At 37.5% G+C, this 16,430-nt stretch overlaps 1 protein-coding gene across 2 annotated transcripts in view; it reads right to left on the reverse strand.

Moving 5' to 3' along the window:
* The window catches only part of RPA1 (replication protein A1), a 59,588-nt gene that overhangs the window by 29,803 nt on the left and 13,355 nt on the right, over nucleotides 1-16,430 (reverse strand). For both annotated transcript variants that reach the window (XM_023731164.1, XM_023731163.1), the window contains exon 5: nucleotides 4,312-4,400. In XM_023731164.1, the coding sequence (XP_023586932.1) occupies nucleotides 4,312-4,400 (89 nt within the window). The remainder of the gene's footprint in view (nucleotides 1-4,311; nucleotides 4,401-16,430) is intronic.

Here is a 16,430-nt window from a genome sequence, read left to right on the forward strand (position 1 = left end):
CCCAAGCCGAGAAAAGAAAAAGAAAACAAACAAATCAAAACAGAACAAATCAGAGCCAACAAACAAAAAAGACCCGAGGGTCCCACCAGCGTAGCAGCACGGGGTAGGAAGCAGTTTCACAGTCAAGTGGTGTTTCGTAGCCTTTCAGGAAGAAGCAAAGATGGCGCACGGAGGCAGGTATTTGAGAGAAAGGAGGGGGAGGTGGTAAGAGGTATGGAAGAAATCTGAAGAAGCAGAAAAAAGCAACACCAGCAGCCAACAAAAGGCACTTAAGGGAGCCAGCCAGTGTGGGCGAGTGAAATCCAAGCGACACTGGGGTGAAGATGGTGCTTCCTGGCCAGGAGACTGTGGCTGCAGGAAACAGAGGAAGCTAAGTAGGGGGTGGGAAAGCCTACACTGCTGGTTACCAGTTGTTCTGTCTCCTGCTGGAAGCACCATGAAGCTGCTTTCTCATAACCCCTGTTCGCTGATCTCCAATAAGAGTCCAAGATGGCGGATCTGTGCTGCAGTAGCTGATAGGGGACCTCTGTGTGTATCTCTCCTCGCTCTCTGTTCTCAGTCAGTTTCTTATTCCATTCGGTGCTTGGCTGACTTCTTTATCTCTTCATTTGATGCTTAGGGTTTCAGGATTGACGTGTGACTCTGTTTGACTCAGTTTTTCTGATCTTTGCTGCGGAGGGACAGTGTGGTGCTTCTAACTATAGTGCCATGTTGCCCGGAAGTCTGAGTTCTCATTTTTTGAAGCAACTCATTCACTGTAATACTTGGGCAAGTCACTCCATCATCTCATTCAGCTTCAATTTTTCTTATGATTAAAACAACTGATTTCTAATATAGTCCCTTCTATCTCTAACATTCTGTAATTGTGCTAATCCTCTTCTAGGGTTCAGGCCTGAGCTTCTCTAACTCTCCTTTCCATTACTCCACTTAGGCAAAGGCTAGGGCTGAGTTCCAGGCAGAAAAACAAAGACAATGTGTAGTTTGCCTCCAGCACAAGAATGGCTGTGATCAATTCCATTTATCCTTAAATCAAAGCCTTACCTACTAATATCAAAACTTAAGGATAAACTGAAGACTATGTACAATGAGTTTAAATTAAGACAGTGAATTAGTATACTTCAGTGGAAATCACCTAAGCACTGTTTTCTATTGGGAGCAACAGCGACAGTCTAATTTTAACGGGAGCAGCTATTTCTCTGAGTTGAAAAAAAAAATTCTACTTGATTTCCTTCTGAGAAATCATTTTGAAAGGAGGAAATACATAGTGTAAAACTTCAGATAATACACAGTTTATATCTTACTTACATATTTATATATGTAATTCTTGGAAGAAAGGCCTGGCAATCTACTTACAAATAACCAGCCACTGAAAGCCCTATGGAGTGCAGCTCTACTCCGACACACAGAGGGTTGCCATGAGTTGGAATCAACTCAATGGCAACTTTTTTAAAAATATATAACTCACGTATCTATCCTTTGGCATCTTTATGTGACTAGATAAAAGTCTATTTAAAATTTTTTTAAAATCATGCTTTAGGTAAAGTTTACAGCTCAAGTTAATTTCTCATTCAAAAATTTACACACATATTGTTTTGTGACATTGGTTGCAATCCTCACATGTGACAGCACGCTCCCCCTTTCAACCCCGGGTTCCCTGTGTCTGTTTGTCCAGTTCCGGTCCCTTCTTGCCTTCCTGTCCTGCTTTTGGACAGGAGTTGCCCATTTGGTCTTGTATATTTGATTGAACTAAGAAACATGTTCCTCATGTGTGCTATTTTTTGTTTTATAGGCCTGCCTAATCTTTGTCCGAAAAGTTGGCTTCAGGAATGGTCTCAGTTCTGGGTTAGTAGAGCGTTCGGGGCCCGTAGCTTCGGGGGTTATTTTAATTTTTGAAATGTTAAATTTGTAATTAAAATAGCTAAGCAATATAAGCTATGTGTTTAATAAATTATAGAAGTTATTAAACAAAATTATTCAATACATTTCTTTAAACATTTGTCCTTCCCATAAACTGTATCAGAAAAAATTTCTAAATATTCATGATTGGCCATCAACTCTTAATGAGTTCAGATTTTATTAAAAAATTAGCTATGACACCCAATCTGGAGCAAGGGTAAATGAAAAAAACCAAAGACACAAGGGAAAGATCAGTTCAAAGGACTAATGGACCACAACTACCACAGCCTCTACCAGACTGAGTCCAGCACAACTAGATGGTGCCCAGCTACTACCACTGACTGCTCTGACAGGGATCACAATAAAGGTCCCAAACAGAGCTGGAGAAAAATGTAGAACAAAATTCAAATTCACAAAAAAGACGAGACTTACTGGTCTGGCAGAGACTAGAGAAATCACGAGAGTACGGCCCCAGGACACCCTTTTTAATTCAGTACTGATGTCACTCCTGAGGTTCGCCCTTTAGCCAAAGATTAGACAGGCCCATAAAACAAAATAAGACTAAATGGACATACCAGCCCAGGGGCAAGGACGAGAAGGCAGCAGGGGACAGGAAAGCTGATAATGGGGAACCCAAGGTCAAGAAGGGGAGAGTGTTGTCAAGTCGTGGGATTGGCAACCAATGTCACAAAACAATATTTGCATTAATTGTTTAATGAGAAACTAATTTTTTATCTGCATGATAAAAAAAAATTAGCTATAATAAAAAAATAAAATTATCCATTTCTCTAATATTAAGAAATCAATCTGAAAATATAATTAGAAACTTCTGTGTGTTATGAAGAAAATTTAAATATATAACAAAACAGACATATACACTAAAAAAAAAAGTCTGATTAATCAATTACGATTTAATCTGATATTGACACCTAATTCTCCCATCTGGGAAACAGGGAGAAGAGAGGTGTAGAAGAGCTAAATTATTAAGTCAATAAATAAATGTCTAAATGGAAAAATAAAGGTGCAGCATAAAGGTTTTATTTAGAAATATGAAGGTAAAAACTGAAGCAACAGCTGTAAAAATTAAAACAGATTGCCTTTAGGTAGGAATAAGGGCCAAAGAAGTGTAAGGCAGGGGAATGCTATTTTGTCTGTTTTTAAGTACACACCTTGCAAAGCTATTTGACTTTTAAAACTATATACAGGACAAGACAGAGAAACAGAGTCCAGATTTACTCTCCCACCTAAAACAACAACAAAAAACCCAGATAAAATATATGAAACAAACAGGTTTCAAGAAACTGGACATTAAGCAATGAAGGACGGTGATCCCTAGGACATAGGAAACAAATAAGGTAATATGATTATACCAGTTTACTGACTTTAGAGTTTCCAGGTTGGCAGCACAGGGAAGAGACCAAGAGGAACCTCTGAGTTGAGGAGATGAGAGTTTGGGGACAGCAAGATACTTAGAGTTCTCAGGACAGAGTACCAGAGAAGACAGAGCTACACAGATTTTTTTTATTTCAACACAGTCCAATAGTCAATGTGAATATCTTCCAATCCATGTAGACAGTCCTTTCCTCTTTTGTTATTTTTGATGGTTTCATTTTGCAACCTTTTTATAAAAATACATCTGGAATTTATTTTGGTTTAAAGTGAGGTTCCAAATTTATTTTTATCTGACTTAGTGGAGGGGCAGACAAGCCTTCTCCTGTTCTGGAGCCAGTGACTTAATAATGATTCTTTGCCTTTCTCTAAAACTCTTATTATCTCTCTTGTTTAAAGTAATGAACTTTTTTTTTCTTTCCTGATTTCACTGTGCTTTTCTATATATTTCCAAAGAAAATAAAAATTAGTAATTTCACCACCAAGAGATAGTAACTGTTAAACAATATGTTACACGTATATTCCATTCAATTCAACAAATACTTATCGAGAGCCAACTACAAGTTAGACACTAGGTATACAACATAAAAAACAAAACAAATATGGAGTCTACCTTCATGGGATTTACTCACGGTCTAGTAATATAAACAGATTATTCTAAAAACTTACTAGTGTGGTGAATGCTATCAAAGGAGTACAGACTACACGCTTTACATTTTTTTAAAAACAATGGACATAAGACAAATCTTAAGAAATCACATTTCTCACTATCATTCCAGGACTGTTACTTTTCAGTTTACTTTAAGTGGGATCTTTTTCCACTATAGTCTCTAACTTCCCCCTTTTCTTCATACAAGCCCTAACATGATTTCATTAGCATTGGAAAAAACTGGCAACTAACCTACTTCCTAGACCTCAAAATCATTATTGCTTTTAACAAATCAAACTGAATACGAAAAGGCAGAATGTTCCAGATCTATAAAGAAGTATTCAATTGAGTGCTGCAACCTATAAAAAGCGTTTTACCTTCATTGTAGGGCACTGGATTGCCAATCTTTAATCCAACTGCTTCTGCTGATTTCAAAACTTCTAACTCCATCAAAATAACTACTCTCCTACAAAGGCAAACAAACAAAAACAAGTTAGAATAATAAAATAAATTCAGAAGCCCTTCAGTCAAATGATAAGCTATTAAAAAGCTTTCCCCCAGTAATCATTCTGATAAAACTATTTCCCTTTCTCAACTGTTTTTCACTGCTGGATAACTTGAGAAATACATGCTATCAACTCCTACAAAAATATTTCCTTTTATCTTTCACAGCATCATTATCGAGGCTTTTTATGATTGCAGGGTTTTCATTTCCCATCCAGTCCCTTAATTAAAATGCAGCATCCTTACTACATACCATATCTTCAAGGAGCAACTGACATGATAAGAATTTAGATTAAACACAAGAATATATGGCACAGAAACAGATTTATCTGTTTTCAGAAACATATACTTATCTAAACAATTACTTTTTCCCTGAAAACCAATTATGACAGAAGATACAAAGATAATGTAAATATTACCCATCTTTAAGAACTTGTAATCTGGTCTATCTTTAACTCTTCCCAATGACCTCAGACCAAAAATGAAAAGCACTGACATGGTCTACAAGTTCTGGGCAGTCTGGCTTACGAAGCTCTCTCCAGCTCATCCCACCTTGGCTCTGTGCTCTCTAGCTGTCCTGTTTTCTTTCAGTTCCTGGTATACAGTAAGCTCTCTCCTGCCACAAGGCCTTTGTACATGCTACTCTTTGACTGTGATGCTCTGCACTAATTCTGCCATCACTGAATACTTGTTTTTTAGCTCTCATCTCAAACAGCACTTCTTCAAGAGATACTTCCTTAATCTTTACTTCAGATTTCTTTGTTATACTGTCTCCTACAACCATGATTTCTCTCCTTCAGAACATTTCTGTCAGTTTTTAATTACATATTCCTTAGTTATTTGATTATTATCTTTTTCTCCTACTAGACGGTCGTTTCAATGAGGGCAGGAATCTTCCAGTGCTTAATGCAGCAACTGGTCCATAGGAGTCACTCGATACATACTTGACTGAGAATATCTTGGTAATATTTGCATTTTAAAAAGAACTGCAATGGGGAGGAAAAAAAGAATTGCAATAAGAAAAAGAAATCTGAGGGCAACATACTGGAGGCAGGAAAACTAATTAGAAGAGAAGAAATGATGGTGGCCTGAATTAGGGTAGTGGCACTGGAGATGAAAAAAGTAGATGGTTTGGAGCAATAGTTAAATAACAATAAATCCAACTTCAGCATGTTGTATTCTTTAAATAGTTTGATGGCTGTATTTTGAACTTTTACATATAATTCATAAGTCTGTGCTACTCTTATCAGGTTCTCCTATCAGGGTTACATTGTTGTTGTTAGGTGCCGTCGGTTCTGAATCACAGTGACCCTTATGTACGACAGAACAAAATACCGCCTGGTCCTGCACCGTCCTCACGATTGTTATTATGCTTGAGCCCATTGTTGCAGCCACTTTATCAATCCATCTCTTGAGGGTCTTCCTCTTTTTCACTGACTGATCCTCTTCAGGGGCTCATCTTCCCACCCTATATCAATGTTCCGCTGCTATTCACAATAATAAGTAGCAGGGTTATGTTACTTTAACAAAATAAGCTTGAAACTATCTGTTCTTAAAAATTACACAGAGATAGTCCCTTTAAAAATTATCTGATGGATACTTGTTGTTGTGTGCCACCGAGCTAATTCTGACTCATGGCAATAATATAGGACAGAGTGAAACTGCCCCATAGTGTTCCCTGGGCTGAAATCTTTACAGGAACAGATCGTCACCTCTTTTCTCCCGCAGACTGGCTGGTGGGTTTGGATCACCGACCTTTCAGTTAGCAGCCAAAAGCTTAACCACTGTGCTACCAGGGTTCCTTGATAGATACTTAGTGATGGGTATTCAACAACCTTCCAAAATTATCCAAATTGCTCCAGGACATAAAAATGGAAGGCTTATCAATCATTCAGCATTACCCTAATATCAATACCTAAGAGAACAGACACACATACAGAATCAAAACTAATTTCATCTTGTAATACATACACATACATCTTAAATAAAATATTAGCAAGATGAATCCAGCAGCATATTAAAATACACCAATACTAATTTACAGAAAATACAGATGACAGACGAACACATTAAACGACATTACTGGAATGCAATCAACAAAATCCAGACTGTGGGAGGATAAAAAGATACATGACCTGGTTTCTTCAACAAATAAATAGTATAGGAGAAAAAGAGACATGGAGAAGGAACCTTACAGACTCAGAGACTTAAAAGACAATCAACCAACTGTAATGTAAACTTTACAGGCAGTCCCCAGGTTATAAACATCTGAGGTAGGAACCAACTCCGTAAAGCTTATTAAAAATCTGAGGTACATACAATGGTTAGTAATAACAAACAGGCGCTAATTTGCGACAAGCGTCAAAATATTATTATTATTACATTACTATGTTAAAGATGTTTTAGTGTATCTGGAAGTGTTTTTTTAAATTTTTTCATACACAGAAAGATACACTATATACATATACTATATGTTAAAACAAACATTTAACTGGTGTTAGATACAAACCATACCTAACTATTCAGACTTACATAAAAATTTGACTTAAAGACAGACTTACGAATGGAACTCGTTCGTAGCCTGGGGACTGCCTGTACTATGAATCCTGAATATATGGATATCTATTTAACAATTTATATATATACATATATATACACAAAAATATATAGATGTGTGTGTACGAATGATAAATGAAAACGGAACACTGACTGGATAGTTGATGTGGTGGAATATATGGGGGTACACCCACTGACGTCGAGTTGATTCCGACTCAGAGTGACCCTAAAGGACAGAGTAGAACTGCCCCATAGGGTTTCCAAGGAGTGGCTGGTGGATTCGAACTGCTGACCTTTTGGTTAGCAGCCAAGCTTTTAACCACTGCACCACCAGAGCTCCATACGGACAACCCAAGAGAATATACAAATTATTAGAACTAATAAGACAGCTCAGTAAGGTTGGTAGACATAAGATCAACAGGGGAAAAAAAAAAAAAAAAAAGGCCAAGCAGTCATATTTATATCATTAATAGTCCACTAGAAAATATAATACTCAAATTAGCAAAAAAGCTGGAGCAGTGGTTAAGAGCTATGGCGAGCTATGGCTGCTACCCAAAAAGTTGGCAGTTCGAATCCACTAGCTGCTCCTTGGAAACCCTACAGGGCAGTTCTACTCTGTCCTGTAGGGTCACTATGAGTCAGAATTGACTTGATGGCAATGGGTATGGGGTCAGGGGTACACAAAACTTTCCTGTATTCTGTCTACTTTTGTATGTTTTAAATTATCCAGAATCAAAAACAAACACATAGATTTTTAAAAGAGAGAAAGTCAGCAAAGTGGGAGCAAAAGAAAATTTTAAATGCAGGGTTTACTGCAGGAATGCAACGATAGTTCAATATTAGATAATCTATTAAGATAATTCATCGTACTAAATTAAAGGATGAAAAAATAAGATATAGGAAAACCTTCTGTAAAAAAATTCAGCAGCCTTTTCTGATAAAACTCTAAGTAATAGAAGGACCTAAAAAACTTCCTAAACATAATAAAGTACATGTATTCACATGATAAATACCATGTTGAATATTAAAACTAAAAATATTTCCATTAAAATCAGGGTAAAAACAAAGTACCTGCTTACACTATTACTGTCCAACACTGATTTGATGATGGTTCCAGCTAATGCAGTAATTAAAAATAATAAATAACATAAATGTTAGAATAAAAAGATAATACAATTGCATGTATATAAAATCCAAGAGACTTTAAGTGAACACATATGATATTCTTGGATAAGAACACTTAATATCAAATACTATAAATTTAATGCAATCCTTTGCATTCCAACGAGACTTTTGCTTTTTTTCTTTGCTTTTTTTGAACTTGACAATATAACTCTAAAATTCATATGGAAGAATAAACATAGAAGTGCCAAGAAAATTTTGGGGGAAAAAAAGTAAAGGAGTCTATGGTTTATAAAGTACCAAAATGATCTACAGAGACATACTTTAACTGCAACTGTATGGCAGATAGTAACAAATATTGGCAGAGATGTAGAGAAACTGGAGCCCTCATATGCTGCTGGTAGAAATGTAAATTGGTGCATCCACTATGGAAAATAGTTGGCAGTTCCTCAAAAAGTTATAGAGTAACCATTTGACCCAGCAAATTCCACTCCTAGCTGTACACTCAAGGGAAATAAAAATGCATGTCCACACAAAAACTTGCTACCAAATGTTCATAGCAGCATTATTCATAATAGCCAAAAGGTGAAAACAACCAAGTATCCATCAACTGATAAATGGACTTAGAAAAAGTAGTATACACAAACCATGGAATGTTATTCGGCCACAAAAAGGAATTAAGTTCTGATACATGCTACAACATAGATAAATGTTGAAAATATTATGCTAAGTGAAAAAGCAAGTCATAAAGAATCTATTACACTGATACAAAATGTCCAGAACAGGTAAATGCATAGAGACAGAAAGCAGACTAGTGGCTGCCCAGGACAGATGGGACAGGGAGTTGAGGGAATGACAGCTAAAGGGTACAGGGTTTCTTTTGGGGGTGATGAAAATGTTCTAAAATTAACTGTGGTGATGGCTGAACAACTGTGAATACACTAAAAATCATTTAATTGCACCCTTTAAATGGGTGAATTGTATGGTATATGAATTATATCTCAATAAAGCTGTTACCAAAAAAAAAAAAGAACAAAAAACTTCTATGGCACTGGCACAGGAACAAACAGGTCACTGGAAAAGAAAGACAAATTCAGAATAGATCTAGATAAATGGAATACTAGTTTCTCTCATCCACTTTTGCCCCCACCCACCAACTCACCACAAAGCTGTCAGAATGACCTTTTGAAATTTAAAAGATCAAACCACTCCCCTGCTCAAAACCCTATGGTTTTCCATCACACTCAGAATAAAATATAAATTCCTTACTGGGGCCTTCTACTTGGAAGAAAATTAAGCTGGATTCCTCCCTCATGCCCTATATGAAAGTAAATCTCAGAGGAACTAAAGTTTATTTCAAAAATCTACAGAAGTGTCTGAAGAACCACAAAATATTTTTATAACATGATCCGGAGGCCTCCTAAACAAGATACAAAATCCAGAAGCCATAAGTAAAGGGAAAAAATGGACACATTTGACCAGATTGAAAAAAAAATCTTTAATTCCATATCACAAGACACCATAAACACACTATGACAGAGTGAAATAAAATATCTGAAACAGATAACAAAAACTAAATCAATATCCCTGGTTTACAAAGAACTTCCACAAATCAATAATAAAGAAAAAAAGAAAAATGGGCAAAGTATGTAACAGAAAGCTATTCAGAGAAGAGCTACAAATAGTCAATAAGTATGTGAAAAGACATTTGACCTTACTAAAAGGGAAATCTAAATTAGAATAATGAATGGCAATTATTTTAAAAAGTATTAAGACTCTGTGTTGAAATGGTTAAAAGGGAACAGATACTTTTTTATCCTCAGCTTTAAAACAAAAAACCAGTTGCCATTGACTTGATTCCATCTTACATCGACCCCAGGTATGCCTCCCTCAGGTTTTCAATGGCTGATTTTTCAGCAGTAGATCACTAGGCTTTTCCTTCAAGGCACCTCTCAGGGAACTCAAGTTTTTGGTTAGCAGCCAAGCATGTTAACTGTTTGCACCACCCAGGGACTCCTAAAAACAGCTTTCCAAAAACCTAAAACCACACCGATTGCTGTCAAGTCGATTGCAACTCATAGCAACCCTACAGGACAGAATAGAACTACTCCATAGGGTTTCCAAGGCTGTAATCCTTCTTTTTGTTGTTGTTGTAGTTTAAATGAAGTTTACATTTCAAGTTAGTCTCCCATACAAAAATTTATACACACATTGTTATGTGACCCTAATTGCTCTCCCCTTACTGTGACAGCACACTCCTCCTTTCCACCCGATTCCCCATGTCCATTCAATCAGCTCCTAATCGTCCCCGCCTTCCCATCTCACCTCCGGACAGAAGCTGCCCATTTAATCTCCTATATCTACTTGAGCTAAGAGGCACACTCCTCACGAGTATCACTTTATGTCCCACTGTCTGGTCCAATCCGTCTGAAGAGCTGGTCTCGGAAATTGTTTTAGTTCCAGGCTGACAGAGAATCCAGGGGCCATGCTTTCCGGGGTTCCTCCAGTCTCAGTCAGACCATTAAGTCTGGTCTTCTTACTAGAATTTGAGTTCTACACCCCACCCTTCTCCTGCTCCATTGCGGACCAAGGCTGTAATCTTTAAAGAAGTAGACTGCCGTATCTTTCTTCTGTGGATCAGCTGTTGGGTTCGAACCTCCAACCTTTCAGTTAGTAGCCGAGCTCTTAACCACTGCACCACCAGGGCTCCTTAAAACTGAGATATAATTCACATACCATAAAATTTATCCTTCAAAAGCGTACAATTCAGTGGTTTTAGTATATTTACAGAGTGTATAAACATCACTACTTCCTAATTTCAGAACATTTTTTATCACCCCAAAAAGAAAGATTGTGCCTATTAGCAGTCACTCTCCATTACCCTGCCCCCAAGAACCAAACCTATTGCTATGGAGTCAATTCTGACTCATAGCCACCCTACAGGACAGAGTAGAGCCACCCCATAGGGTTTCCAAGGCTGTACAGAAGTAGACTGCCACATCTTTCTCCTGCTCCCCTGACCCTGGGAACCACTAATCTAACCAGCTAACCTGTTTCTAGTGATTTGCCTATTCAGAAACAGGCACTCTTATACAATGTTCATGAGTATGCTAATTAGTATACCTATGTCTTTTGACCCCACAATATTAATTATAGTAATCTACCCTTCAGAAATAATAGCATGAGCATGTAAAGATAAATGTACAAGGATTGCTAAAGCCCTGTTTGAAATAAATATAAATGATCATCAAAAGGGTAAGGAGTACATAAGCCTGGATGTATACACACACCAGCTCTCAGCAGAGGTAGGAAAGATTACAAGGCATGCTATCATGCTGGCGTGGTGGAATAAATCAAAGCCCAATGGAGTAGAATTCTATCCTTAACTGGAGAGAATGGGCTTTGGGAACTTGAATTTCCCTGCAAGGCCTGCACTCAACCCCAGCAAAGCTCTCCACCCTCTCCCACAATCAGGCCCTAGACAACAGAAAAGTGGATAGAAAGCACCACACTGGCACTCAAAGGTAGCCTGGAGTGAAAGACAGCAGGTCCCAAGTGGGAAGGCTGGCAAGGAGATTTACCAAGACTCTATATCAGAGCAAAAATGAAGCGTGGACAGAGCTATCCATATTAAGCATGAACAAGATAAAAAAACAAAAGACAGAGAAATAATGTAACACACAATGAGGTATAAAAAATGAAAGGAACATGAAAGGCAAAAGACAAAGAACCCAGTCTAGAAGAAAACATAAGCCAAGAAAGGGAATAATACTTCCCAAGAGTGGTTTGCAAATTAATAAGACTACGAATTTAATAAAAGTACAAAGATGAGATAAAACAAGAGACTGAGAAGAAAAAGGAGCTTGAAAAACTAAGGAAAAGCTGAGAACAAAAGTACAGTAACATCATTATGTACCTAATACTTAAGTTACAAACATCAAGGAACAGAACAGAGAAAGCTAAAAACTGAACTACTATTGTGTTGGAAAGCCTTGAGGTAACCCAAAACACGCATTAGAAAAAAGATTAAAACAAGCTGAAGACATATACAGAGGACAAATTATCTACAATGTAAGTAAAAACTGAAACTCAATAAATGAAATAGGAAACAGCATTAAGGAATAACACACAGAAAATTTTCCTCAAAAAGAAGGAAGACCTGAACCCGAAGACTGAAAGGTATACCATACACTAGAAAAAAGAAAAAAAAAACTGATATAGGACAAATGACATTGAACTTGAAGCTTAAAGAAAGAATTCCTCAGGAATACAGGCATAAAAAGCAAGGCTTTCCACAAGGGAAGGAATAAAATCAGGCTGGCCTTAAAACTTCTCCCCATCAACCTTCAATGCCAGAAGACAAAATTCTGAGGGTAAAACCATGGGACCCATGGATATGACACCCAGCCACATTGTTATTCTGGTATAAATCAACAGGCTGGTATTAGAAATACGGCACTAACAAATTATTCCAGAAAAAAGGTCCTGAACGAAATCAATAAACCAAGAGAAGCAAATAAAGCAGGTGGAGAGGAGGAAAGCCGGAGAAAACATAAAAGTCCTAATCAGTGTAACACAGAACTAATTACTTTAACCTCTTAGTACTGTTCAATTTTCTCTCATTTGAATTTTAATGGAAACATTTATTTGACTAAATTCACTGGTTCCTTCTGTTTGTGCTGAATCATAAAAGAAAATTATAATTAAGCAGAGTGTGTATATTTTTAAACTTGTTGTAATTTTTAAAAATAATTTCAAGCTTACAGAAAAAGTTGGAAGGATAGTACAAAGATCTTTCATTTCCTGAACCAGTTGAGAGTAAGTTGCCAACATGATGCTCTATAGTTTCAGGGTATTTTCCCACCTAGCCACAACACAACCATCAAAATTAGGAAATTAACATTGATACAGTATTTCCAAGTAATCCACAGAACCCATTCACATTTCATAAACTGTCTCAATGATATTCTTTATAGCAAAAGGATCCAGTCCAGGATCACTTGCTATACTTATGTTTCCAACCTTTATACAGTTTCTCAGTCTCTCCTAGACTCTCATGCTTGAGACTTCTGAAGATGAGAGATCGGTTCTTTTGTAGAATGTCCCTCCATGTGCCTGAAGCTTCTTCATGATTGGCTACAGGTTATGCATTTTTGGCAACAACATCACAGAAGCGATGATGTGTTCTGTTGCATACTATCAGGTGATACACAATTTCCATTTGACCCATTACCGTAATGTTAATGTTGATCACTACAGTAAGGTGCTGTCTGCCAGGTTTCTCCACTGTAAAGCTAACTTTCCTTGTATAATTAAGTATGTTGCGGGGAGGTACTTTAAGTCAATAACCTGTTTCCTAATTAGACTATCACTCACTGGTTTCAGGATCTGTGGTAGGCTGACTAATGGCCTCCCAAAATATATCCCCCAGGTCAATTCCCAGACATTGCACCTCATGAGCAGCCACCACCCATCCGTCAGTGGAGGCTTGCCTGCTGTTATAAATGAACACGTTTCAGTGGCACTTCCAGACTAAGACAAAGTAGGAAGAAAAGACCTGGCGATCTATTTCCAAAAATGAGTCAATAAAAACCCTATGAATCACAATGGCCCGACTGGGAACCCATCATGGAGGCGGCACAGCACCAGGAAGCACTTTGTTCTCATGGGCATGCAGTTGCCATGAGTTGGGGGCCAACTAGATGGCACCTAACAACGACAAAAAGATTCTATGTCCTAACCCTTGGAACCTGTGAATGTTACTTTATATGGCAAGAAAGGATTTTGCAATGTGATGAGACCAAGGATCCTGAAATAGGGAGATTATCCTGGATATCAGGGTGGGCCCTAAATGCAATCACATGTATCCTTATAAGAGGGAGAAAGAGAAAGATCTGACAAACAGAAGAGGAGAAAGCAATGTGATCACACGGGCAGAGGTTAGAGTGATGTAGTCAAGGAATGCCGGGGCCACGAGCCAAGGAATGGTGGCAGTCGCCAAAAATTGTAAGAGGCAAGGGATGGATTCCCCCGTGGCCCCGCCTACACACTGATTTCAGCCCAGTAAAACTGATTTCAAACTTCTGGCCTCCAAAACTGTAAGAGATTAAATTTCTGCTGTTTTAACTACCAAATCTGAGGTAATATGTAACAGCAGCCATAAAAACCCATTGCTGTTGAGTCAACTTGGACTCATATCAACCCTGTAAGACAGAGTAGAACTGTCCCATAGGATTGCCAATGAGCTGCTGATGGATTCAAATTGCTGATTCTTTGGTTAGCAGCCAAGCTTTTAATCACTGCGCCACCAGGGCTCCATAGCAGCCACAGGAGACTAATATAGCATCCATTAATGTTTCCTGCATAAATTATTATTATGATGGTTCCCAAAGAAGATTTTCTAATGCCATCAGTGCTTCTACATTTGTTAAGATGTCATACTATTATTAAAAAAAAAAAGAAAGCTTTCTATTCTACGTATTCATTTATTCAGTATGGATTTATGGATTCCTTTTTATTCAGTAGATTGTAATCTGCTGCTGTCATTTATTTTGATTTTTAAATTGTCCTAGATTTGGCAAGTGGAAAACCCTGTGAGCTGGTTTCTCTCTCCTTTTGACATGCTCCTATCACCCCTGAACACTTCCTTTTCGTTTTTCAATTTTTTTGTGTTAAATACATACAACAAAATTTGCTGTTTTAATCATTTTTAAAGTACTTTTCAGTGGCATTAATTTCATTCACAATGTTGTGCAACCATTGCCACTACCTAGTTCCAGAACCTTTTCATCACGCCAAAAGGAAACCTCATACCAATTAAGCAGTCACCCCTCATTTCCCTCTCCCCCCTGCCGATGGTAAACTCCAATCTATTTTCTGTCTCTATTCTAGATATTCAATATAAATGGAATCACGCAATATTTGTCCTTTTGTGTCTGGTGTATTTCACTTAGCAGTATTTTCAAGGTTTATCTACGCTGTAGAATGTATCAGAACTTCACTCCTTTTTATGGCTGAACAATATTTTATTGCCACATTTTGTTTATCCATTCATCTGTTGATGGACACTTGGTTTGTTTCCACCCTTTGGCTACTGGGAATAATGCTGCTATGAACACTGGCAAAAAATATGTTTGAGTCTCTGCTTTAAAATCTTTTGGGTATATAACTAGGAATGGAACTGCTGGGTCATAAGGTAATTCTATGTTTAACCTTCTGAGGAACTGCTAAACTGTTTTCCATAGGGGCAACATTTTACATTCCCACCAGCAATGCAACCATCATCTTTGTCAACACTTGTTATTGTCTGGGTTTTATCTGTTTGTTCTTTATTCTAGCCATCCCAGTAGGTGTGAAGTGGTGTATCATCATGGTTTTGATTTGCCATTTTCCTAATGACTAATGATGTTAACCATCTTTTCATGTGCTTATTGGCCATTTTACATCTTCTTTAGAGAAATGTCTATTCAAGTCCTTTGTCCATTTAATTGGGCTGTATGTCTTTTTGTCATTGAGTTGTAGGAGTTCTTTATATATTCTGAATATTGACCTTTATCAGATACGTGGATTTGCAAATATTTTCTCCCATCACTTCCGTACTTTCCCGCTCAATAAGATATTCTAGGCTCATCTTATAATTTCCAAGCCTGTAATAAAACATCTACAAAGAGCCCTGGTTCCTTTTTTTAAAAAAAATAATATTTTATTGTGTTTTCAGGGAAAGTTTACACAGCAAATTGGGTTCCCATCTGACAATTTCTACACAAACTGTTCAGTGACATTAGTTACATTTAGCCCTGGTTCCTTTTAATGTAAAATGGCATTCAATAATCAAGATCTGGGTACTTAGTGGGCTCATGACTATTGGGGTGCTGCTGTTCCAAAGCCCTCTCAGTGGACAGAGCTGGAAAATACACACAGACACACACAGACACACACACAGACACACTCTCTCTTATATATGTATACACATTTACAGAGCCCTGGTGGCATAGTGGTTAACAGCTCAGCTGCTAACCAAAAAGTCAGCAGTTCGAATCCACTAGCCACTCCTTGGAAACTCTATGAGGTAGTTAGTTCTACTCTGTCCTCGAGGATCACTCCGAGTTGGAATCGACTCCACAGCGACGCGTTTGGTTTTTCGGTTGGTTATACACATACATGAACTAAACGTATATATCCATATTTCTATCTCTCTCTTTATGTACTAAAAACTTTTAGTTCACTCTGATCTACAATTCCAATCCAATATCACAGATTTCTCCCTTGGGTGGCTCCCATTATCCTCAATATATTTATTTATTAGATTAATTCC

The sequence above is a fragment of the Trichechus manatus genome, unplaced genomic scaffold, assembly GCF_000243295.1.
Source record: "Trichechus manatus latirostris isolate Lorelei unplaced genomic scaffold, TriManLat1.0 scaffold00040, whole genome shotgun sequence".
Lineage (NCBI taxonomy): Eukaryota > Metazoa > Chordata > Mammalia > Sirenia > Trichechidae > Trichechus > Trichechus manatus.